Genomic DNA, 23,833 nt, shown 5'->3' with positions numbered 1-23,833 from the left:
AGCCTGAAAAGTGATTTTTTGGTCTGAAAAGTGATTTTTTGTCCTGAGAGTGAGAGTGATATGTGCTGAAGCTACAATGGTGCTGAGAGTAAGAGCTGAGAGTAATGTAATTGTATATAATTAAATTAAGCCTAAGTTAGATTAAGTTATAGTTAAGTTATAATTTATAATTTAAATATTTATAAAAATTATACCATTAGTTTTATTTTAAAGAGATCTTTAATATAAGGTCAATATTGACTATATTTGAATTTATAATTTTATTACCTAAAATATAAATTCTATATTTTGTCTCCACCAATACCTTTATTTCATTTCACCAACATAAAACAAGAAAATTTAAGACAAACATAAATAAACATAAACAAATAAAACATAAAACAATCACAAACAAACACAAACAAACACAAAACGACAGCCACAAACACAAACACAAACAACACACAATGGTATTGGAGACATCTTCAACATTTCGGCGTTCATCGCCGGCGTCGGCGTCATGGTTGGCCACGACTTCCTTCTCGCGTCCAAAGGTGCTGGACCAAATCATTCTTCAGTTGCTGGTGGAGTGTTGTTGACCGTATCAACCTAACCCGAGAAAGCCGTTGCTCTAAAAGAATTGGCTGATAACTTTGGCCTCCATCATATGGTTCAGTGTCATACCGTGCCACAGCCCGGGAGATTCTTTCCTGAACGTGGTCAATGTCATCGTCCGATTCATCGTCCTCGTTCTCTGGATGCTCGTCCTCAATGATCATGTTGTGCAAAATTATGCATGTCTTCATAATATAGCCCAGATCATTGGCTTTCCATCCTCTGGCGGGATGTGCTTGAAACATCTCTTCATCTGAATCATAATCGTGGGGAGTAGACATCCTGAAGCAGAGTGTAAATGAATTTTCTGCAATTACTAAGCAGGGTGAATTGGTGAAGGCACGACATGGTGAAATTTATAGACTAGGTGTGATAATGTAAACGAATCAAAATCTTATCATCTTGGAAAATTAAACGAATCAGAATCTTATCATCTTGGAAAGTTAAACGAATCAGAATCTTATCATCAGTCATAATAGGCTATCTTATCATCTTGGAAAGTTAAACGAATCAGAATCTTATCATCTTGGAAAGTTAAACGAATCAAAATCTTATCATCAGTCATAACAGGCTATCTTATCATCTTGGAAAAGTAAAGGAATCCGAGACATATTTAATAATAGGGTATTTTATTTTAATTCATAATAAAATGCATACATAAAGTACACGACAGAAATAGTTGGAAAAACAATGACACGTCAGTCATATTGTGAAAAGTCAGTGTTGGGAAAGTACCCTCCCGAGCTTGACGTGCCCTCATTTTAATTCATAATAAAATGCATACATAAAGATACATTTATGATATTTCGAGGTGGCTTGCCCTATTTTCTTGAAGTGAGCCATGACCGCCCCAATTTGTCGCCCATTCCTCACGGCGAGAGGAGATTTCCGAATAAATTGATCGTACACTTTATTCCAAAATTCCATGTTTCTTTGATTAGATCCGATTTCACAATCTTCCGAATTTTCCATCCAAGCTTCAACAAGCGCTACCTCTTCTTCATTGGACCAATTTTTTCTCTTTGCATTTTCCATGATTGGAAAAAAAGAATTTTCTAGGAAAAGTGAGGTGATTTGAATAGATTGATAAAATGAATGAATTGGATGGATAGATGTGTGAAAAAATGAAGTGTGAATGATCAATTTATAGGAAAAATGATGAAATAGCCGTTATAAATTTTTCAGAATTTTTAAATATTTTTTTGAATTTTTTTTTGTAATTTTTTTGTATTTTTAATTGCATTATAACGGTCAATTAATTGTAGCCGTTGATCTCCAACGGCTACATTAATCGGAGCCTCCAAACGCTGCCACGTGTGGCTGCAGTACATTTTTTTTTTTAAATTGAAACCGGCTTTAATTGTGGACCGTTGATCAGCAACGGGCGGACGATCCTGGCCGATCGTGAGCAGCAGGCGCGCGGCGGACGATCCTGGCCGATCGTGAGCAGCAGGCGCGCGTCCCGGCGAGTGGCAGACAGCTGCTGCGGTGAACAGTGGCTTGTCTGCCACTTTATTCCCTCCCTCCGCAAGTACCAAATTGCCCCCGCCTTCTTCGAAAATTCCGGACTCCTCTGAAGCTTTTTAATTTGTGTTGAAGCCCTTTTTTTGTCTTTTCAAATTCGGTGGGGCCCACTTAAATAAAAAACTCACACACTCACTCTCAGCCGGATCCTCTCCTCACCCTCAACTCTCACCCTCACTCTCATTACTCCGGCCCACTGTAAGCAAAATTAGAGCTTCCTCACACTCTCACTCTCAAGCTCAATTGGTAGAGTTCGTGGTACTCTATGGATTGATGAATTCTAAGATAAATATTCTTAACCGCACCTATCGATATAGCATTCTTAACAACGTTCTTGCATTTTTCAGGATATTTAATGACACTGGTTTACCTTAAGTGATGTTGCAACATATGTGGCGATTGCCAAAACTGAACCTTGGACATCATTAGACTATTTGATTCATGTCTTCATTCTTCTTAGAGATTGCAAAAATATATTTCAGAAAAATCCAAACCATGATATTCATATAAAACTCAAATCTACTCTGAAATTAGGGTTAACGCTTGTCTTCTCTTTCACGATTTCGCTGCGTCAAGTGTTAAAAGAGTAAGGAATTATCTAGCTCGATGGGTGAACACTCCCGCAAGAGGACATGACAAAGTAGTAGTTATAATATGCTTATAACATTGTAAATTTTCTGTAGCTAACTAATAAGTCAGTGCCACTAGTGTTACAAAAACTTGCTGATAAACATGTTAACCCTCATTTTGTTAAGGGTACAAGTGAAAACCATAAGAGAAAGACGCTGATGCAGAGAAGATAACAGAACAGTTCATATAACAGCTTAATTATCGCAAACTCAAGAAAGACAAATTTTGATTTTCGAAAGAAGGAAGTTCGAAGTCAGAATATCCCAAACAAATTTTGTAATAAAGTTTATGACGCCGCCCCCACCTCATGGTTCTCAACTTTGACCCTAAGCAAACATTATTGGTGTGCAAGTGAAAACCATAAGAGAAAGACGCTGATGCAGAGAAGATAACAGAACAGTTCATATAACAGCTTAATTATCGCAAACTCAAGAAAGACAAATTTTGATTTTCGAAAGAAGGAAGTTCGAAGTCAGAATATCCCAAACAAATTTTGTAATAAATTTTATGACTCCGGCCCCACCTCATGGTTCTCAACTTTGACCCTAAGCAAACATTATTGGTGCGCAAGGAGAGCTCAAAATCCTACATAAAAAATTGAGCACATCTCACCACCTCTACCTTTGAATTTATCTATGTTTTCCAAATTATTCAGTATTTTATTAATAAAATCTTTGAGAATTCTCTCAATAAAATCTCACCACCAACTTTTCAAGGATGTTGTTATATAATTATCTGTGGTGCCTCTATTTTTGTTTGTCCAGAGTGAGAAGACAGCTGAGATGCTAGTCGAGGATGCTGCAGATGCCCCTGTGATGCCATTTGAGGAGACTGTAGTTCCTATGTGATAGCCAGAAATAATAGTGTTGCTCATACATGATTTCTACTTGTCGAGATGGCTCAAGTGTGTCATGAGGTTGGAGGAAAATGGTGTATATATATAAAGTGTTCGTGCATGCAACATGAGTGAAACACACGAAATCATTACCGAACGTGAGAATGTAATTGATTTTTCATTCCTAAGCCCCCAAAACTTAAATTAAACGAGTCTATAATGTTTAAAATGTTTCATATATTATGATTGGAATCTAATAAAAAGTAGTGGCTTTGAAATACTACTAGATGTTGTTAAACAAAAAGTAAGAAAATTAATGTTGAATAAATTTGGGGTTTCAAGCTTAACTTACCTGATTGGCTTATTCCATTATTTATCTTCTCTTGTAGTTGTGATTTTTGGTAATTTATGATTACATTGTGTCGGTTTTGTTGTTTTTATTACATAATACATTGGTTACAGTTTATAATGTCGAGTCAACATTTCAAGCCAAGAAAAACTCTTCTTTCATTTTTTAAGAAAAATCATCAAGCATCAACATCATCAAGTGAGCATTATTCTCCATCTAGTAGTGATAAGCATCATCCTTCTAAAAATCAAAGAGTTGAACATCATCCTTCACTTCCATTTGTTGAATAAAGTTATGAGAATTACTGATATACTTTGCCAAGCATTGTAGAATCAATCTCAAGATATCATAAATGCTATGAATTTAGTTGCAAGTACTAAATTTCTTCTTCAAAAATTAAGGAACAATGGTTGGGATAATTTCATGGGGATTGTGGTATCATTTTGTGAAAATCATAAAATTGATATCCCTGATTTGAGTTCTCGCTATATGGAGGGTACAGATCATTGTTGTCAACAACAATATTTTATTACAGTTGAGCATTATTTTTATTTTGATATATTTAACACTGTAATAGATTTTCAGTTGATAGAGTTAGATATATAATAGATTCCATGAGGGAACAATAGAACAATAGAATTTTTTACCCTCAGCTCAACATTGGATCCTCGTGATGGATTCAAATCATTTGACATTGACAAAGACAAAGTATGCACTTTGGCTGAGAAATTTTACCCTCACGACTTTAATGCAAATGAACTATTTACCTTAAAAGACCAGTTAGAACATTATCAATATGAGGCATATATGTGAACTTTTGAAATTTCAAAATGTGTCTTCTCTTTCGGAATAATGCCAAGAATTTGTTAGAGAAAGAAAATCATACTAGTTGATTGAGAGATTAATTCGTCTAATGTTGACTCTTCCAGTTTCTACGGCAACAACATAACGAACAATTTCATCTATGAAAATTATTAAGAATCGACTTCGGAACAAGATATGTGATGATTTTCTTGCAGATTGTATGATTATTCACATTGAAAAACATTTGTTGATACTATTAGTTATAATTATGTAATTGATGACTTTTATGCTGAGAAGAAACGCACATGTTTTTTTATTGTTTCTTATTACTATGAATATGCATTTTGAGGGGTAAGACTCATTATGTCCCCCCTAACAAGGTGTATATTTTGTTTTTTATTAATGAAATTCACTTGTGCAATCAAGTTTTGTTTTATAATAATTATAAAAGTGATTTAATAGGATATGTAAATTTGAGAAATGTCATAAAAACAGATAAGATGCTGTCGAAATTTCGCAAAAAAAATAAAATTACTAACAATAATGAAAAGCTAGCTTGGACTTTCAACCTACCCCATTTTAAAATCCTAAATACGCCTCTGGTTAGACCTAAGTCCACCGTTGAAGCTTCCACTTTGGATGTATCACAATTCTCTTTATTCATCTGGCCTTCATCCATACATGCTACCTCCACGTTCATTTTCGAACTAATATCGTTCTTATTACCTCCATCTACACGCACAAAGTCAATTTCAAGCTACTTAACACCTCTTGCATTAAAAAATTCCCTTTCAAAATCTAGGTTCACTATGTACATGGGTCGATGGTGAGGAAGACAACAAAGAGGAAGTCCGGGTTGACGATGGTTGTGCGAAGAGAGAGGTCGATTGCAAGGAAGACAACAAAGAGGAAGACGGGGTCGACGATGTTGCACACGCAATGCAAGTGGGTGTGCGAAGGAGAGAAAGTCACTGACTTTTGGTTTTGTCATTCACTATCTAAATTATTAATATATATTAAGGGTATATTGGTCCAAAAAATAGCCAAAGAGTCATAGAAGTAAGTTTGAAAAAAAGATGATTATAAAAACAATTTGCTCTATAAAGTAGGTTATTGAGTTCAATTTGAGTGAGGTTATGCAGACCACCCTAACATATTTTGTCCAACTTTTTTCCTATTTTACCTTTTATTGCAAAAAATGATAAAATCACACAGATCTATTCGATGGTTATCTACTGAAATATCCATCAATGTTTGATAGATAAGTGTCAAATAAACACAAACATTTCGGCAAATAACTGTCGAATGTCTTTTTCATTTTCATTTGGTGGTTATCCACCGAATAATCCACTAATGTTCAGCAGATAATTGTCGAATAATCACAAATATTTCAATAAATAACCGTCGAATGACCTGACGAACAAATTTGAAATTTTTTATTTTAAGGGTAAAATTAGAATTTTAAAATAGGGTAGTCAACTCAGCAGTTTAAGGTGGTCGTAATAGCACCACTCTTCAATTTCCCTAACATAAGTAGGCTAAAAAAGCTCAATTGGATATTTTCATTGGACAGGCCCGCATGGCCCAGCCCAGTGGGCGAGCTTAGGCTTACTGCTTACATATTATAGCCCGGCCCAAACCAATAATTAGAGAACGGGTCAACAAGGCCACAAGTTCAATTTCAAACACCCAGTCTCCCTCCTCTGAGTCGGTTCCTCTGTGGCTCTGTGGAAACCCGTAATCCAAAATCAATGGAGCGGCAGAAGCGCACGGTGGCATGCCACGAGAACGAAGAGCTCGCAGCGTACATGCTGAGCAAGTGGCATGAAATGGCCGAACAAAAGCCCAAAGGCATCTCCGAGAACATCGAAATGACTCTTTCTAAGGCTTACTCCAACGTATGCAATTCCAAGAACCCTATTAAAACTCTCAAAGAGTTTTCCCAAATCAAGTGAGTTTTCATAACCCTGTTTTGAGTTTTCTTGAAAGTTTTCATTTTCCTGGCGTATTCAATGTTCTATAATTAGGGTTAGAATATTGGTCATTCGGTGAATGCAAGAGCATCAGGGATAGAATTTTCATCAAGGAAAGCAATTTTCATTAATTTTATGATCAATGTATAATGTTGAAGTTCCAATTTTTTTCTTTTATTTGATTTGGTTGCTTTGCCATTTTATAGTTATTGAATTTGAAGTTTGATTTTTCCCAGGATGTTTATATAAAAGTGGAATAGGAAAATAATGACTTAATGAGACCCTAATGTTAGTTTTTGGTATACTTGAGAATGATCTTGATGAGGAGATGAAAATAGAACAAGGAAAAGAGTTTTATTGTTTTAATATTTTATTGAGAGTTTATTGTTGTTTATTTCAAAAAAAAAATTTATCTGAGAATTTTGTTTGTATTTCTTATTACAGTCATTGTACTATAATCAATCTAAATTATCTCTGTTTGGTTTTGAGAAATTGGGGTTGAGAAACAAGATGGAATTTTTTTTTTCTTTGAGTTATTGGGCACCTGAAACTACAAGAATAATGGACCTAATACACATCATTTTCAAAGAGAGGTCTTCACATGGGAAGTTGAAAAATGAAAGAAAGTTATGATTACTTATTTAAAAAGTTAAAAAAGTGCCTTGAAGATTTGAAAAGCTCTTGAGGGGATTACATTTTCATATTCTATTTTATTTATTTAATGATTTTGTGTTCCATTCATAATTTTGCTGCAGGGGTGTGGGAAAGTGGATTTTGCGGCTTATGCAAGAGTTTTTTGACACCAGTTCAGGCAGTTCTGAACTGGAAGACTTAACCAAAAAGGGTACTTTTCATAATTCATTGGCTTTATATTCTCTTTTTATATGATTTAATTCTTAAACTCACAGGTGTTTCTGTCAAATATGCATTTTGTATTCTTTCTTTAGGTAAGAAAACCAAAGGGAGCAGACGCTATGTTCCACAAAAGAATTCTGTGACATATGCATTGTTGATCACACTTTACAGGTAAATTGGATTCCTATTTAACTAAATATGCACTCACATACAGTTGTAATTGAATTTTTCTTGAAGTAGGAGTTAATGATAAGTTTTCATCAGGGGAACTGAAAATGGGAATGAATTTATGCGTAAGCAGGAGCTTATTGATGCAGCTGAAGCAAGTGGACTTTCTCGTGTGCCAATTATGTATGTTGATTCATTATATGAGTTCTGTAAATGTGTTTGTCATTTGTGTTTAATGTGGATATGTGTGGTGTTGTGAGACCTGGTTTGTGTGTGCTTAGGCCAGAGAAGGGAAAGGGGAAACCTGGACACTTTGGAAGTTCTGCAAGGGACTGGTATAGTGGATGGTCTTGCATGAAGACATTGATAACCAAGGGACTGGTTGTGAAATCAAGTTGCCCAGCAAAGTATGGCATTTGTTTCTACATTCCTTTTTTCTCATTTATTATGCTAACAAGGAATTATATATTTATCTTATACTATTTTTCTGCCTCAGGGCTTGTAAACTTTAATGAAAAGAGCTATGGCATTATGCCCTGTACAATTTTATGTGGAAGCATTTACCTTGTTTGTTAACAAGGAATAATAATTCACACTGTCTTTATGAAAGATGAGTTACTTACAAAAGAATTCACCATTATATATAATGTAGTAGGAAAGGTCTACTTTAATGTGAATGATGATTTAAGACTAAACTATGATGTGGAATTTATTAGAATGATTGATGAGCTGTAGTACTTAATTCTTTTCGCTTATTCAGGCACATGGGCAAATGTTTGATTTTTCGGTAAATGACAATTGACATTTAAGTTCACATTAGGCTTACAGAAAATAAATGATTAACCAGATGGAACCTTGTCTGTGATATGGTTAGTTTCAAAATGAGTCAGTACTTGTCTGAACCACATGCTGAGAAATCATGTACTAGGTCAAGCAGTTCTTATAAGCTTAGACCTGGAAGTTGTCAAGTTGCACTTAGATTGTATGTACTATTAGAAGATGTGTAATGCATGCAGAACTGTAGGTACATGCTTACTCAAGAAGGTCAGGAAGCTGCACGTGAATGTCTCATGAGATCTGGTTTGGCAGATCTCATAGATAAAACTACTAATGCTAAAGGGCTTTCTGTTCTGGATGTGGACAATATTTCACATCAGGAGCTTGCTCATCCTGACACGGAGGCAACATTGTTATACACTAATTTGAGTGGGAAGGAGAAGTCAATTGATATTCCACAGGAATACCTTGGGAAGGTATATATCTAAGAGTTAATTACACTTACACCCCCTGAGGTTTATTGTCTTTTCACATACACCCCCTGGGGTTTCAATAATTACACATACACCCTCTGAGGTTTCAAAACTGTTGCATATAACCCCCTATAGTGAGACAAAAAATGATGAGAAATTATGCAAAAAGGCATACTAAGGGATAAAATGACCTAATAAGATTACTCAAGGTGTAAGGTTCAACCTCAATACAAATATTTTCTTTTTTGTTTATTTATTTTTTTCTCTTGTAGGGGGTTATATGCAATAGTTTTGAAACCTCAAGAGGTGTATGTGTAATTATTGAAACCCCAGGGGGTGTATGTGAAAAAACGATAAATCTCAGGGGGTGTAAGTGTAATTAACTCTATATCTAACTAGCTTTTTAATATTTATCTTGCATTGTGGACTGGGAACAATAATCAGTTTGCATCTTCATATTTTTATTTTAAATTCTGAACACCCTTCTTTCCAAGATGAAACATTGATTAAAGCTCTTATACAATGTTAGGTAAGAGTTGATCCTAAAAGCTTAAGACATGGAGAAACAAGCCCAACAATCAACAGCCTCAACTTAATAAAACACACGATACTTATTGATTTCTCTTTTTTTTTTTTTTTAAAACTATCATGTCTGGTTTCTATTTACTCAATATCCAAGTATTTTAAAGAAGACATCCATAAGCTTCATTTGATGTCTAACACTTCTTGCTTTTCCATTTCATTTTTAAATAACTTGTCCTCTAAAGAAGTCCATTAAATGTTACATTGTTTTGCTTCTTGTGGTCAAAAGTTTTAGTGTTAGTTTTAATTACTTGCTTTGTCTAGGTCAAAATCTTTACTGATTCATTTTTTCCTTAATGTAGTTTATGCACATGGGGTATTCTAGGGAACAGATTGTCCAAGCTTTTAGAGAAGTTTCAGAAACTTTGCATGACAAGGAAATCTGTTCACTATGGCCATCAGTTCTGTGTCGTCTTCGAGAAGATGAAGTTTATGGTTTGCATTTGAACTCTCAGACTTTAAGGGATGACTCTCGTTCAACTTTAACCACTTATATGGTTGCAAATGGTAATAAACTTGCATTATATGCTGCTAAATGATAGTGAAATACTCAAATTTCTCTTAAACCCTGTCTGATAGAGCATGTTATAATTTCTCAGGTGACAGAGATTGTGTAGGGGTTGAGAGTAGACTGAACAACTCTTCTTGCGATGTCGGACATATGCCAAAGATTAATTCCAATGATCCTTCTTCGAACTCTTTTATGTTGAGAGCTTGTTCATCTTCTGTATGTGTGTGCATGTAGTTGAACTAAAATGATAATAGTTTTCCATGGGTATAGTTTGCGTATTTTACTGACACATATAGAATGTACTAAGTACTGCATAATAGGGACATAATTAATATTTTTCTTATATTTTTTTATTTAAAAAAATAAGTAGGAGGCAAGTAAGACTTGGGATTAATTTTTATTTCAATATTTTGTGTATTTGACTGATACATATAGAATTTACTAAGTACTGCAAAATAGGGACATAATCAATATTTTTTTTATTTTTTTATTTTAAAAAAAGTAGGAGGCAAGTAAGATTTGGATTAATTTTTATTTCAAATGATAGAATGCAAGACTGTGGTGTCAAATAAAAATATTTTAATTCATGCAAAGAAGCAAATCCCATTAAACCTAAATGAATAAAATATAATTTGTATTTTAACTGGCAGAGCTTCAGTCCGTGTTATTTTGTACTGGGTTTTTGTTGATTAATAAATTTCTGTTTCTTCTTAAAAACAAAAATTTTGGGGGCCACATGTTCAATTTTATAAATTTGCAAGACAGAAAAGTATGGTGCTTTAGAACTTTTTTGTTAGTTTCGAAAGTCGCCTTTTTCAGTAATGTTGAACACACCCGAGTATATTGTTATGTGTTGATCATTGGCTTGTTGATTTCCACAGAGTTGTCCTGTGCAAAAGTGTAGTGCGGTTGGTATCGAAACAAGTTCGAATGTTTTATCTATGCCACCTCTAAGCTTTGGGGAGAGATTTGAGGATGCATATGAAGTAATCTTAGTATTGGATGATCGAGAGCAATTTGCCACTCATGGGTCAGTAAATTCTGAATTTTTCTTCTGCCAATATTTTAATGACAAAGCTTGTTAAAGATACTTGTTATTCTCTCTTGGACATCAAAAGAGTTTTGTAGTTAAGTCAATAATTATTTCATATGTGCAAAATGACTGGTCCTTGCATACATGCTCCTTGTAGAACTCATTGTTTGTAATTATTCATTTTCCTTAGGGATGACAATTGGACGGGAGGGCTTCGAGTTTGCCATCCCCATTCCCTCCTCCGCCGCCACCATTTCTTATCCCAATCCTCTCTCCCGTCCCTGTCCCAAACGGTGTGGTGGTTCCCCATCCCTGCCTGCCTCATTGTCGGTTTCCCCATTCTGCCTCCATATCCCTACCCCCACCCCTATTTCTGAATAACAAATATTATAAGAAACAAAACACCAAATGGGATAACAAATTGATACAACAACCAAGTTATTGCTAATATGACAATTATTACCACATTTTTTTTTTCTTCCGTAGTCCTTAGATTACAACAGCCAAGTAATTGTTCAGATATAAAAAGTTGTACATAATATCAATACAACCCGGCATTACACAGATGAAAGACCAAGCAATCCAACATCAAATTAATTTCAAAATTCACAAAGAACAGGGCTGGGAGAAACCTTGTTTTCCTTTTGTTATATGTATCTTATACTTCTCTAAATAGGCTCTACACAAGAAAACCAAAACACAAAAAGCATATGAGGAAATAAACCAAAGAACCTGTTTGGGATTTTCTTGAAGCACATGATCGGTGTTTTTTTGGAACAAACGAAAAATAAAAAAGCAAACCAGAAAACCTAAACACAAAAGGGATTTTTAGATCCAGGTCTCTCAAAGATATTCTTTTTATTACCTAAGTTCTATTGGACTTTAATTTTTTTAAAGACTTCCCAAAAAAATATGTCATTATACTTCTGTTTGAGAAAAAAAATGTTAATGAGGGACTTATATCTAATTAAGTAAAAGAAAATTTCAAAGCCAAACCAAAAACAATACATAAGTTATAACAACAATATCCTATAAAGGAAAATATCAACTCATCTCCAAAATAAAGCTCCAAGATTGTGTTTCTGGAAGAAACATATGTAAATTCGGGTCTATATTTGTTTAGGGGGAGGGGGGTAGCTGTAATGATGTAAATGGAGTTTGGGAGGGTGGTGGCTTGAAATGAAGAGGGAGAATGCAAGCTGCATCGGTGGTGATTGAATCTGGAGGATGGAAAATGGAGTTAGGAGGTGGCGGCTGAAGAGTGAAGAGAAAAGAAAGAGGGGTTGTGGGTGAAAACCTGTCGTTCTTCCCCAAAGTCAATTATATATAAAATAATTAGATAATATAAATCAAACGAGAGGTGTCCTGAACTTTCGTTTCATGGATGCTGGCACAAGGGAAGCTGACAATATCTCAATGTATTGGTTTCCCCCATGAAGTCGAACACTTCTAGGTCCCTGTGTTCCTGTTGGACAACAGACCTTGAACACATGTTCACCTAAATAATTTATTAATGTACTCAAATATACTTGTAGACAAGGAATTGTTGCCCAGAGTAAAAATTATATTTCCAAAATTTGTTTATAGGAATTTTTTAATTAAGGGACTCAAGTTCACTAAATTACAATGATCTGAACCTAAATCATTACGTTAGAAATAATTTCGTATATTTTTATAATATAATTATCTATTATTGTGTCCAAGCCGTATCTGTGTCCTAAATCCTTGAGTTTTGTTGTGTCACCATGTCAATGCCGTGTTGTAATCTCCTTGTAAGTAGACTTCCTGTTGGATTCTTGTTATTTTACTATGTTAAATGGTAATGTGCACTCCATTTTTTTGTCTATTGTCCTTGTTGGTGTTCATACCAACTGTGATTAATTTGATGTATATTGTGGTTTTAGATCGCGGTCTAGGAGAATTATTGAGAATGTTTGTACTCGATTCAAAATCAAAATAGAGGTGAGTGTTTGTATTCTTTTATATGTTAGTTCTAATGGATTCATTGAACATTAACTGGAATTTGTACTGTTGTGTATCATTCTTTGTATTGGTTTCACAAAACATTGCAACTTTTGGTACTGTTTTTGTTACTTGTTTGTTTGTATAGTGTTTAACATATTATGCTACGTCATGGTTGAGTCATCTGGAATTTTGAAATAAAATGAGGAAGCCTTTGTTGTATCGCTCTTAATTTATGAGCTGGTTTTTGATGTAATGCCACAGGGGATTCTGTGCAGGTACCTATTGGCCATTGTCTGAAAAAAGTATATAACTGTAGAATTGTCAAAAATATTATTTTCACTGTTGTTTTCAAGCATTTATCTTGTTTTACTTGAAACCTTTTGGTTTGAAGACTAGCTGTGTCGGTGCTGTGTTATAAAAAAAAACAGCTATCCTAAATTTAGAGTGTGTAGTTTTGGAAAATTGTGACAGTCTTGAACTTGGGACTTTAGTCTTTCACCATTCACCCTAACCTCTATCAAAAAAGAACCTACTGTGTTGGAATTAGGCTTCATCTCATCAGTTTTACTTTCACCAGACTGGGGCATCTTAGTAATTTAAGAAAGCAGTATGTATCATCGGTGGCCCTATTCCTGCCTGCTGCTTTACAAAATCTCTCTGATGCCTGCAAGTCCTGTGCAAATTAAATTTTACATTTCACACTAATTTTCACATTGTTCTCTTGCTATGTTTGGTGAGATAGTGAGAGACTTGGGAACATTTGCTTCCCATCTTCTAGTCCATTCTAGTTATTGTTTTTACTTTTTTTGTTTTCTAAATAATTCCATTTCTAAAATACTGAACTCAAATTGGCTAGGTTTTGGAATGCTGATATTTATAAAATTCAGTTATGATTTTAAGAACTCGTTTAAAAGTCTTTGCCTCCAGCGAACTTTCCGTTCTTGTTAAAAAATATTTGGGTTTGTCATAGACTCATAGTGTTCTTCATGTGTGTTTGCTAGTTCGAATCTGAAATTGATGTGATTATTGACCTAAATGGCATCATTTGCTGGTTTTTGAGATGTGTGACTTACTAGCTTGAAAGTTAGTTTCTTGTCTCTTTTGTTGCATTGCCTTCTCTTCTACTTCTGCAAACTGTAATTAACAAACTGACTCTTTACAGGTTAGGCGGTTACCAGTTGGAGATGGAATTTGGATAGCTCGCCATAAACATCTTGAGAGTGAATATGTACTTGATTTTATTGTTGAGAGGAAGAACATTGATGATTTACGCTGTTCAATCAGAGACAATCGTTACAGGGATCAAAAATTGAGACTTTTGGTATTGATTCTTAATCAAAAGGCTCAATGTTTTATCCTTGTCTGTTATTTGAAGTATGCTATTATATGTTCCATGCATTTTGTTGTGCAACTGTTGTAGCAGAACTAACCTGTTGTTTGCATGCTTAGTATTATACCATTTTATGGGCAAAAGTTGGGTTTCTCCCAGTTTAACTTTTAATATCAGTCTGCGTTTACTGCATCAAAAGTTTCTATTCATCCAAAACCTGTCTGTATGTTGATAACTTCAGATTGGGTGTGGAAAAAAAAGTGAAATGGTGGGAACCATTCTCAGTTTAGAATTTTGAGGGAAATGGTAGAATTTTGAGCAAGAATTGATGAAAATGTAGTATTTTCTTTGGTGATATTAGTTATGGATATCACATGTTGTGCTTATTTCTTAGTGGAGCATCAGTTTCCTTTCTGACATGAATTTATTGCTGCCAACTGGGATTACTATTTAGCATAGTGCTGCTTTTTTTTTTTTTTGGCCACAGCATAGTGCTGCTTATGAATTCTGAATTTGCTTTAGTTACTTGACAGAGTAAATTGGTTGAGATTGAGTGTATCACGTTTGCAGAAATTTGGTTTTTCTGTTTGTATTATATTTCCTATGCTAAAAAGGATAAGAATTTTATTTAATATTCAAATATTCTGGACTTCATTGGGTTTTAAAGTACTTTACATTTGTGCAAGGATAGTTAGATGCACTCCATTGTTGTGTATTTACCTGTTATTGATTTGCTTGTATATTCAATTTAGGCTCTTTTGTTTTTCACCATCTACTGGAGAAATTCTGTTTGCTTCTAGTGATGCATATGATGGTTTAGCTTTCCTGAGACTTTTGGATATAATTCTGCAAAACTTATTTCGCATTATTCTGACATGTTTGGTCCTTTAATTGCATATTGTTAGAGGTGTGGACTTAAGAAACTGATATATCTTGTGGAAGGCGATCCAAATTCTTCTGAAGCAGCAGAAAGCATTAAAACAGCGTAAGAATTTCTTTAATGTTCTTATGGGCTACATTTTACTTGACTCTAAATACTAAGATTTAAAGCAAATCACCGTGTTTAAACTAGGAAAGTAAACCTTGCCCTATGTATATCATTGTCATAAATAACTTTGGTGATGATTTTTGTTTTAACCTTCTGTTTCAGTATGACCTGCATCAGTGTAGGATCTGTTTGCTACCTGGTCCAGATGAAAATAGGTCTTTATTTTCGATTGTGTTTTTAATTGGTCATTTGATATTGCAGGCATAATGCTTTTGAATAATTTATAATATTGCCAATGAGGGTTAAGTTTTATGTGGATACTTCAGATGTGACTTTGATATGATAAGTAAATGTCAAACATCATGTGTAGGAATAGAAATCTGGATGCAGCATTTCTCTAATTACCAGGCAAGGGCATTGTTTCAATCTAAAGATATATTGTTTTATTTAATTTTTTTTTCCTTTACACAACAGCAAAAGTAATTCCTGCTAAAAGAATGACTTTGGCTGGTGGTCTTTACACTGGACTTTTCCACAATTTGTTATCAAGAATTTAAGAGAACATATGGTTCTTAATCCACTTTATTGTTTTTAAAAGTATATGATTCAGGCTACAAGAAACTCAAGGAAGGCAAGATTAAAGATGAAACTAATTTTTGTTTGGGGCTTTGTTTCAATTTAGGGCTTTATCGATGTCTATTGTCTAGGGCTGCAATTGAGCCAAGCCAAGCCGAGTATTGAATTTTCATGCTTGGCCTGACTTGTCAAACGGGTATATGCTCAAGCTGGGAGTTACAAACAAGCTTTTTTCACAAAAAAAAAAAAAAAAAATTATTAATAATAATATGTATTTGACCATGCCAATAAATTTTTTACAAGAGTTGCAGAAAAGTACATAAAAGTAATAATTTAATTCATCAACTAAATCAGATACCATTTCAGCTTGATGAAATTGTCTTGCTTTCATTCATCATGTAGTTCCTCTGTGTACCTTGTCATACAAGATTTACAAATTCCATAACCAAGCCAAAAAAGTTAAGTTTTTGGCATGGTACAACCCCATAGTTGCCGCAATATATATGCACCTTTGTTCAATCTTTTGTAATCCTTTCAAAAGTCAAGCTGCAGAATGAAATGTAGAAAGTTTAGGACCACATATCTTAGATATTTGGGCCTTACTCATACACAAGTCAAGTCCATATCAAGCCTTCTTAACAAGCCAAGTTCAAGCTAACTTTAGATGTTCGTAGTCAAGCTCCATGTTCATGAAAAAAAATATGCACAATGCTTGGGTACTCAAGTATGAGTACCAACCTTGAGTACCCAAGCATTTTTCAAAAAATATTATGCTAGATTTTTGAGCTTGGATTGATTTTCAAATGAACAATTTTTTATTCAACCAAGCCAAATTTTTCTCTACAGTACTGTTCATGGGAACTGTTCACATCCGGTTACCAGTCCCAAAATTAACTCTTTCCATCCCAAACAAGTTCCTAAACTAAACCCCCCATATGCTACACTTTTCCTTTAGCCGTCAAATAGCCTTAAAAAATAATGCCCAAGATCAAACCTTCCTCGCTGTCCTATATCTGTGTATCAAGCAGGAAGTTTAGTCGCACGGCACATCCAATTTGAGTTGCTTCTGCATAATCCATTTTGGTTTTTGAAATAGGTTAGTACTGAAGGCCCAGTTAAATTTGGATAGTATATTGTACTGCTAGCTCTGGGTTTGATTAATGAGCTTGTTATGAAAAGCTCAAAGATTTACACATGTGATTGCTGTTTTTTCCTTGCCTTTTTAATTATAGTTGCAAGTAAGATCTTTTCCCCTAGGTAGATATGGATGTATTTGCATACTTCCTCTGTAAGCTTTGTACAAGGTTCTGTGAAGGTTTTAGGAATTTAATACGTTTGAAATGTGAAACTCATGATAAGAATGCTATATACCTTTGTATCTTATTTCCTAGATATTGGTATAAAATTCAGCACCATATCCTAGGATCCTTTCTTTTTTAGATCCTGTTTTCAATGTGGCTTTCAAGTCTTTGAACATTAGTATCCATGATTTTGCACATCTCATATCCCTCTGTGCTAGTGACTGAAAGTCATTATTATAATGATCCTAATGATGTCCTAATGACTTGGAAGAGTTATTATTGTTATTATTATTATTGGAATACATCTTCAACAATTTTATTTCTCATGCAGCTGTTTCACAACCGAAATTTCGGATGGATTTGATGTTCAGAGAACCAATGGCTTGTCTGATACATTGAACAAGTATCGTTATCTTACTCAAGCAATAACTCGATGTTACAAATCAGAGTTTTCTGAGGAACAATGCAAACGTGCTGGGGTTTGTCCTCCTTTTGATGAATTTATTAAAAGGTGCCAAGACCTGGATAAAATGACAGTCAGTGACGTATTTGCCATTCAGCTCATGCAGGTATGAACTTCTTTTGAGATAGAGGAATATCATCCCTGATTTGACTGTTAGTTACATACTATGGATGTAACAAACTATGGGTCCAGTCATGTATAACACTGCTATATATATATGATTTTAGAGAAAATTACATTCCATGGGTTCCATTTTTGCAAATATATGTGAATAATTTTCCTATTGGATTCTTCTGGATGTGTTCTTGTCATTGGTGTAATGGACCCTTCTACTTGCCTGCTTTTAGGATCAAAACTCAATTAAAAATAGTAAGGGCCTGTTCTGCACTCCATCTAGGGGAAGCGTTTTTGCTCAGTAGCGCTTTAGCTATTAAACTACTTGGAAGTGCTTCCTGACAAAGCACTTGCTTCCCAAAAAACCACTTAAAATTTATTCTATAGCCTATAAGCACTTTTAATTATTTATGCCAAAAGCTACAAAAAGTGACCGTAAGTGTTTGCGGTTCTTTGATGCAAAATTGGCTAAACCACTCTAGTTTATATATATACACACACACACACACACACACACACATATATATATATATGATATTTGGTTATTTCTTACTTTTGCAAACTAGAATATTTCTAGTGACAATACTGTGAACAAGCTGTACATACATCTTTACTTCTGAGTGCAGGTCCCCCAGGTAACTGAGGAAGTTGCGATAGCTGTTCTGGATTTGTACCCAACACTTTTATCTCTTGCCCGTGCCTACTCTCTACTTGTAAGTCTTTACTCCCATAATTTGTATTTGACATGAGTTGGTTAATATCTGTTTAACCATATGTGCCACCCTGGGAGAATTTAAACACCAAGCCTAGTGTCCAGACATCCAGCATGGTCACTGATCTCTAGAGTAAAGAGTTTGAGAAACATGTAAAGAAAAAAAATGAAATCTCTTAACTGTTTAAACAGCAAAAATAATTTCAGATTTTTCTCTCAAAACTAAAAGAGAGGAATACATGTATATTTAGACGAGTTTTTGTGAGAGAGATGGAGGGAGGGGAAGGGAGAGCCAATATGGGCTTTGGTTTTCTGGTTTTAGGGCGCTTCTATTTTACTATTCATCACATCTGCCTCTGTATAAAATTTTTGAAATATTTGTGTTCTACCCTCATTAATTTTCAATTTTTTTTAAATTTCTTTTGAAGTTCAAAAAAGTCAACGGTGTCTGTGGGGGAGGGAGGAAAGAGTAGTGTGGAGGGGAGAGAGGAAAACAAATATTTTATTTTAAAAAATAAGTAAAAAAAAAAAGAAATTATGAAATTTGGGGACTGATAAAAGGGAGAATGGCAGATAGGTAAAAAGAAATTTATTGCTTTTTACTAAGTTTTTTAAGTTAAAAAATAAAGGGGAAAATGGGGTTATGATATTTGGGGAGTGATGAAAAAAGGTGTGTGCAAATAGACTTACTGTTTTCTATTGTTCAATCTAGTTGAGTGACCACACAGTAGTTAAGAGAACGGCGGTTTTATTGCGTAATATTTAGTGAGAGACATCATTACATTGGTGATTCTTCTAAAGAAGAACATCCTCTTGAAAGTGGTTAAAGATAAAGGGTTTGTTTGGATAATTCCGAGATCACATGGAAAATTATTCACTCCCTTATGTTTTGTCTAGTGTTTGAAATTATAGGTTGGTAAACTAATTTGGTGAAGATCATCCCAATATTTTTGTATGAAATAAGAGTTGTCACATGGCACATAAAATGCCAGATTTGAATGGGTGAGACTTGCAAGCAGCCATTTGATACATACCATGAACTGGAATAATGGTTCATTTTGCTGCTATGCCCTTTTTCTGTGTTTAAAAATGGGTTGTTACAAGTAGGAAAAATAAAATAGGTTGTCAAAAATTTTTGGACCCTAGTTTCAGTTGTTGATCAACACTTTGGCTGTGCACATGGCCTTGGGATTAACTATAGATGCATGACTCATTAGGTAAGATTGTATAGATGTTGGAATCCATTTTTGATTTTGATGACGCTTTATTGGTTTATAGAAAATGCTTGAATGTTTGTTGGAGATAATTGTTCCATGAAGACTCTTTGGCTATGGGTCCGTTCATATATAACACTGCTATAAGTGATTGCACTGAAAATTAAACTACGAGGCTTGAATGAAGCAAGTTTTTGTGCACAAGGTCTTGGGATTAACTATAGATAGCATGACTCACAAGGGTAAGATTTTGTAGATGTTGGAATCTAGTGTCACTTTTTTTTCATAAAACTGTCAAATAAAAAATGCATTTTAAATCCTTGCAGATGTGCACAATGTCTATTATCTACTTTCAGATGTGCTTGGAGGACAAATAAACTCTAAATTGCTGTAATGAGCTCAATTTGAATTTGTTTGCATGTAGTTGATTTTAGGCGGACTTCAATTTTGAAGTCAAATGAACAGAGAGTCCTATTTTTTTGCCCCTTTGTTGTTGTATTGTACCCACTCAAATTTAATCATATATTTTTAACTAGGACGGTGATGTTGGTGCGCAAGAGGAGATGCTTAGAACACAGAGTAACAATGTCGTCAATGCAGTTGCTAGCAAGAATATCTGTCACTTGGTTTGGGGCAATTGATTGTTGCATTTCTCCCATTGTGAAATGGTTTGATTATATTACTCTTGTAATCTACATATTTTGCAATGTATATAAGATGGACAGTTTATCTTTTATTGGTTTTTTTTTTCTCTGGCCATCAGATACGGACAGTTTATTATAAAGTCGCATGCAGTACAAATTTCTGAACTGAAAGCCATTTCACTTCTGTTGTACATATAGGAATGGCATTCTTCTGCTTGTTTTTTGCACAATCTGTGTAGTAAATTAGTAATTCATGTCAATAGTAGTATATTTAACTATGGGTTTGCATTTTGGCTAATATTAGTAAGGATTGATAAATACTCCAATCTTACAAGAATTAACTCAATTTATTTTGAGAAATCACACATAATGGACATAAGAAATCATGAGCAATCATGGCATCAAAACCTCACAAACAAAGAGTAATTAGAGACATGAGCAAAATGCACAATTCGTCAGCCTACTTACATTTTTCTTAAGTTGGTCTATGTTTTTTTTTTTTTTTTTTTTTTTATATCAAGTTAGTCCACTTTTTTTTTTTTTACGTGTATTAAGTTGATTCATTTCATCAATTTTATTATAAATTCTGTTAAAATGAAGGATAAAATTATCTTTTCATATTAAATCAATTTTTAATTCTATTTTTAATTTTAAAAATATTAAAACTAAAAAAATAATAATAAAAACGCAATAATTAAATTTAAAAAACAAAGAAAAAAAAACATCCCACACCCATAGATCGTCAACAAAGAAAAATAACAGCCCCACAATTTTTTTTCTTTCTTTCTTCTTCTTCTTGTTCTTTTTCTTTCTTCACCCATGGCTGAGGTAGTGAGGTTGAGTGATTGCTCAGATTGGTGGCTGGGGTTTGGGGGCTCAGATTGGTGGCCGCTCACACTCTCTCCAAGCTTCCAACAACCACCTCAGCCCTAATCCCAATCACGGAACAAAATCCGACCCGTATTCTCCACCCCTGACCCTGACCCTGAGACCCAACAGTTTGCAAAATCCATGGCTGGGCGCCAACAGTCTCTCGCTTCAGTCCTCAACTCTCACCGTTTGAACCCACATGCCAAAGCTCCGACCTTTGCCTTCCACAGTCTGCCTCAGCCTCCCTACCGCGTAAGTCCCATTCTCTCACGTTTCCAAGACCCTCTTTCTTGATTTTTTTATTTTAATTTTTGCACATTTTAGATGACCAAGGTGTTGTTTCAGATGCTTCTGATTTGGTCATTACAGAAACCCAGAAAGAGTTTCATCTTCTGAGAAAGTGCCAAAGTGTATTTCTTTTCTTTTATGTGGGTTTAGTGTTTTGGTTTCTGGGTTTTGTTGGGATTGAGGTTTTGGTTATGGGTGAGCGGACGCAGATGGTCATGGACGGCTATAAAGTCATTTTCCATGGGTCATGGGTGAATTGGAAGCCAGGAAACTAAAGAACAAGAAAAAGAAGAAAGAAAAAAATGATTGATCAGATTGGTGGCTGGGGTTTGGAGCTTGGTTGGGGGGCGTAAGGTGGGATGGGCTTTGTTCTAATCTGTTTTTTTTTTTTTCATCCGACTAGTTCTGGGGTTCGAGTCCCGGCAACCTATTAGAGTTAGCGTTTAGAAATAATGTGTATATAAATACGAATTTTTTAATTTATTTTATTTATTCAACAAAAAAAAATTGATAAATCTAGATAGATAATTTTTTTTTCTTTTGATAAATGATAAATCTAGATAAATAAAAACATAGATATCTATGAATATTGGTTGACATGGGTATATAAGTCATGTTATACTGTTGAATAACAAGTCCTCAATTATCTATTATTTCTATTTATAGAGAATGTGTGTGCTTGGGAGTCCCTGATGATTAATGATTAAATAAACTAAGATTTTACCATGATTGCAATTTTATGAGAGTTGCATATCAAACAAAAAGAAAGAAGAAAGAAAAATTTTTTGTGGGAATTGGTTGGTGATCAATCTACACAACGGTGGGGGACAATTTTTTTCTTTGTTTTTTTAATTTAATTATTGAAACTAAATTAGAACTAAAAAAACAAAGATGCATATTTAATAGAATTAAAAATTTATTTAATATAAAAAGACAATTTTGTTTTTCATGTTGACAGAATTTATAACAAAATTAACGGAATAGATCAACTTGGGATTCGTCGAAAAAAAAAGTGGACCAACTTGGGATAAAAAAAAATCTTGGACCAATTTGAAAAAAACGTGAAAATAAGTAGACTAATGTTGCATTTAACTCTTAGCGACATACAGTACATACCAAAATAACATTTCATTCATTAAAAAATGAGTCATTGTCAATGATTCATCAAGAGAGTGACAAAAACAATTGAAGCACCAGCCTGTGAGGAAATCAACCATTAATACAGATATCTATGTCTTTCAGAGAGGATCATCAATGTTGTTGAGAGAAGTCACATCTTCAATTAGTACACATTGCAGTATCAGTAAATATGTTTCATTGAGCTACACCATCAACATCATTTTCGAACAGAGACACATCATCTCCAGTATTCAAGTTAGCAGTAGCTTCTGATCGAGAGTTCAGCTAGGGTCCCCTTATGAGTGTGTGGAGAATTTTAACCAGCTTGTTGAGCATTCGTTCGTGATTCAGTCTCACTTACAGATGAATCTGTGGTATACTCAGGGTCACTAACTTCGTCTTGGAAACTAAAGCCCTTTCCTTGAGGGTGTACATGATATATACAATGCCTTAGAGTTGTGACCATATTGTTATAGCGATTAGTCATTTTGTTCAAATGAGTCACGATGTTGCAATATCTTGTTGACGTAATTGCTACCATTTCATCTAATCTCTATCAAAGTGATCCTTAAGAGCTACCAGTTGTTTTTGTGAAGTATCAGATGTAAGATTGACAGGACCTGTAGAGGTAAATGGACGAGCATCTAATAAAGCAAGAAGTCTTAAAGGTGTTCTTAAAGGACAACATAAGTTGAAGGCTAAGATCTCTTAAAATAAGCCTCACTTTTCACAATGAGGATTTGTCCACCTTTCATGTGTCCATAATGTAGTTATCCTCATCTTGGTAAGGAACTAAAGCATTATATGCTAATGTTGTTATCATGAATGGAAAGAGGATACTCATACTTGGTTTTGACCCTTTGACCTTAGTAGTCGCAGCTTTGAATATTCGCTCAAAGATGAGATGAAAGAAGGGAATCTCAATCTCGAAAAATTATTAGATGTGTCTGATACACCGTCACAACTATCGGTTACACAGAATAATTTCATATAGGTGTATCGGCAATGATCAATAGATGATGTGTGAGGGTAATCCAAACTGTCTATCAATAGATGACTCTTGATGATTGACTACCCTGAGATCTTATGATCTATTGATAGATACTTCTATGTCGATTGATAAAGTACACATACATACATT

The 23,833-nt window shown here is 34.4% G+C and overlaps 1 protein-coding gene across 3 annotated transcripts; it reads left to right on the top strand.

The window, feature by feature from the left end:
• The first annotated feature begins 6,449 nt into the window (after nt 1-6,449).
• LOC147292027 (crossover junction endonuclease MUS81-like) lies at nt 6,450-20,654 on the top strand. 3 transcript variants are annotated; one of them, XM_086236390.1, is made up of 15 exons: nt 6,450-6,687; nt 7,465-7,553; nt 7,657-7,735; nt 7,829-7,915; nt 8,014-8,139; nt 8,757-8,985; nt 9,867-10,071; nt 10,164-10,291; nt 10,957-11,105; nt 13,013-13,070; nt 14,236-14,394; nt 15,309-15,388; nt 17,600-17,837; nt 18,472-18,558; nt 20,308-20,654. In XM_086236390.1, exons 1-15 carry the CDS (start codon nt 6,488-6,490, stop codon nt 20,410-20,412), a joined length of 2,019 nt encoding a protein of 672 aa, XP_086092516.1. In that variant the 5' UTR covers nt 6,450-6,487; the 3' UTR covers nt 20,413-20,654. The 3 variants fall into 3 exon arrangements, with proteins under 3 accessions (XP_086092516.1, XP_086092517.1, XP_086092518.1); XM_086236391.1 differs by lacking the exon at nt 20,308-20,654 and adding an exon at nt 20,098-20,295; XM_086236392.1 differs by lacking the exons at nt 18,472-18,558; nt 20,308-20,654 and adding an exon at nt 15,554-15,606 and having other exon boundaries at nt 17,600-17,819.
• The last annotated feature ends 3,179 nt before the right edge of the window (nt 20,655-23,833 follow it).

This window comes from Dryas octopetala, chromosome 3, assembly GCF_963921425.1.
Source record: "Dryas octopetala chromosome 3, drDryOcto1.1, whole genome shotgun sequence".
NCBI classification, from domain to species: Eukaryota; Viridiplantae; Streptophyta; class Magnoliopsida; order Rosales; family Rosaceae; genus Dryas; species Dryas octopetala.
The sequence above is the reverse complement of the archived record's forward strand: the minus strand, read 5'-3'. Positions and strand labels throughout refer to the sequence as shown.

What these genes read in the sequence shown, in the direction of transcription:
- LOC147292027 (XM_086236390.1), top strand. Translation starts at nt 6,488, where the DNA reads ATGGAGCGGCAGAAGCGCACGGTGGCATGCCACGAGAACGAAGAGCTC. An exon ending in CTTTCTCGTGTGCCAATTAT is followed by an intron (nt 7,916 to 8,013) that starts GTATGTTGATTC and finishes GTGTGTGCTTAG; the next exon opens with GCCAGAGAAGGGAAAGGGGA. An exon ending in GATTCAAAATCAAAATAGAG is followed by an intron (nt 13,071 to 14,235) that starts GTGAGTGTTTGT and finishes GACTCTTTACAG; the next exon opens with GTTAGGCGGTTACCAGTTGG.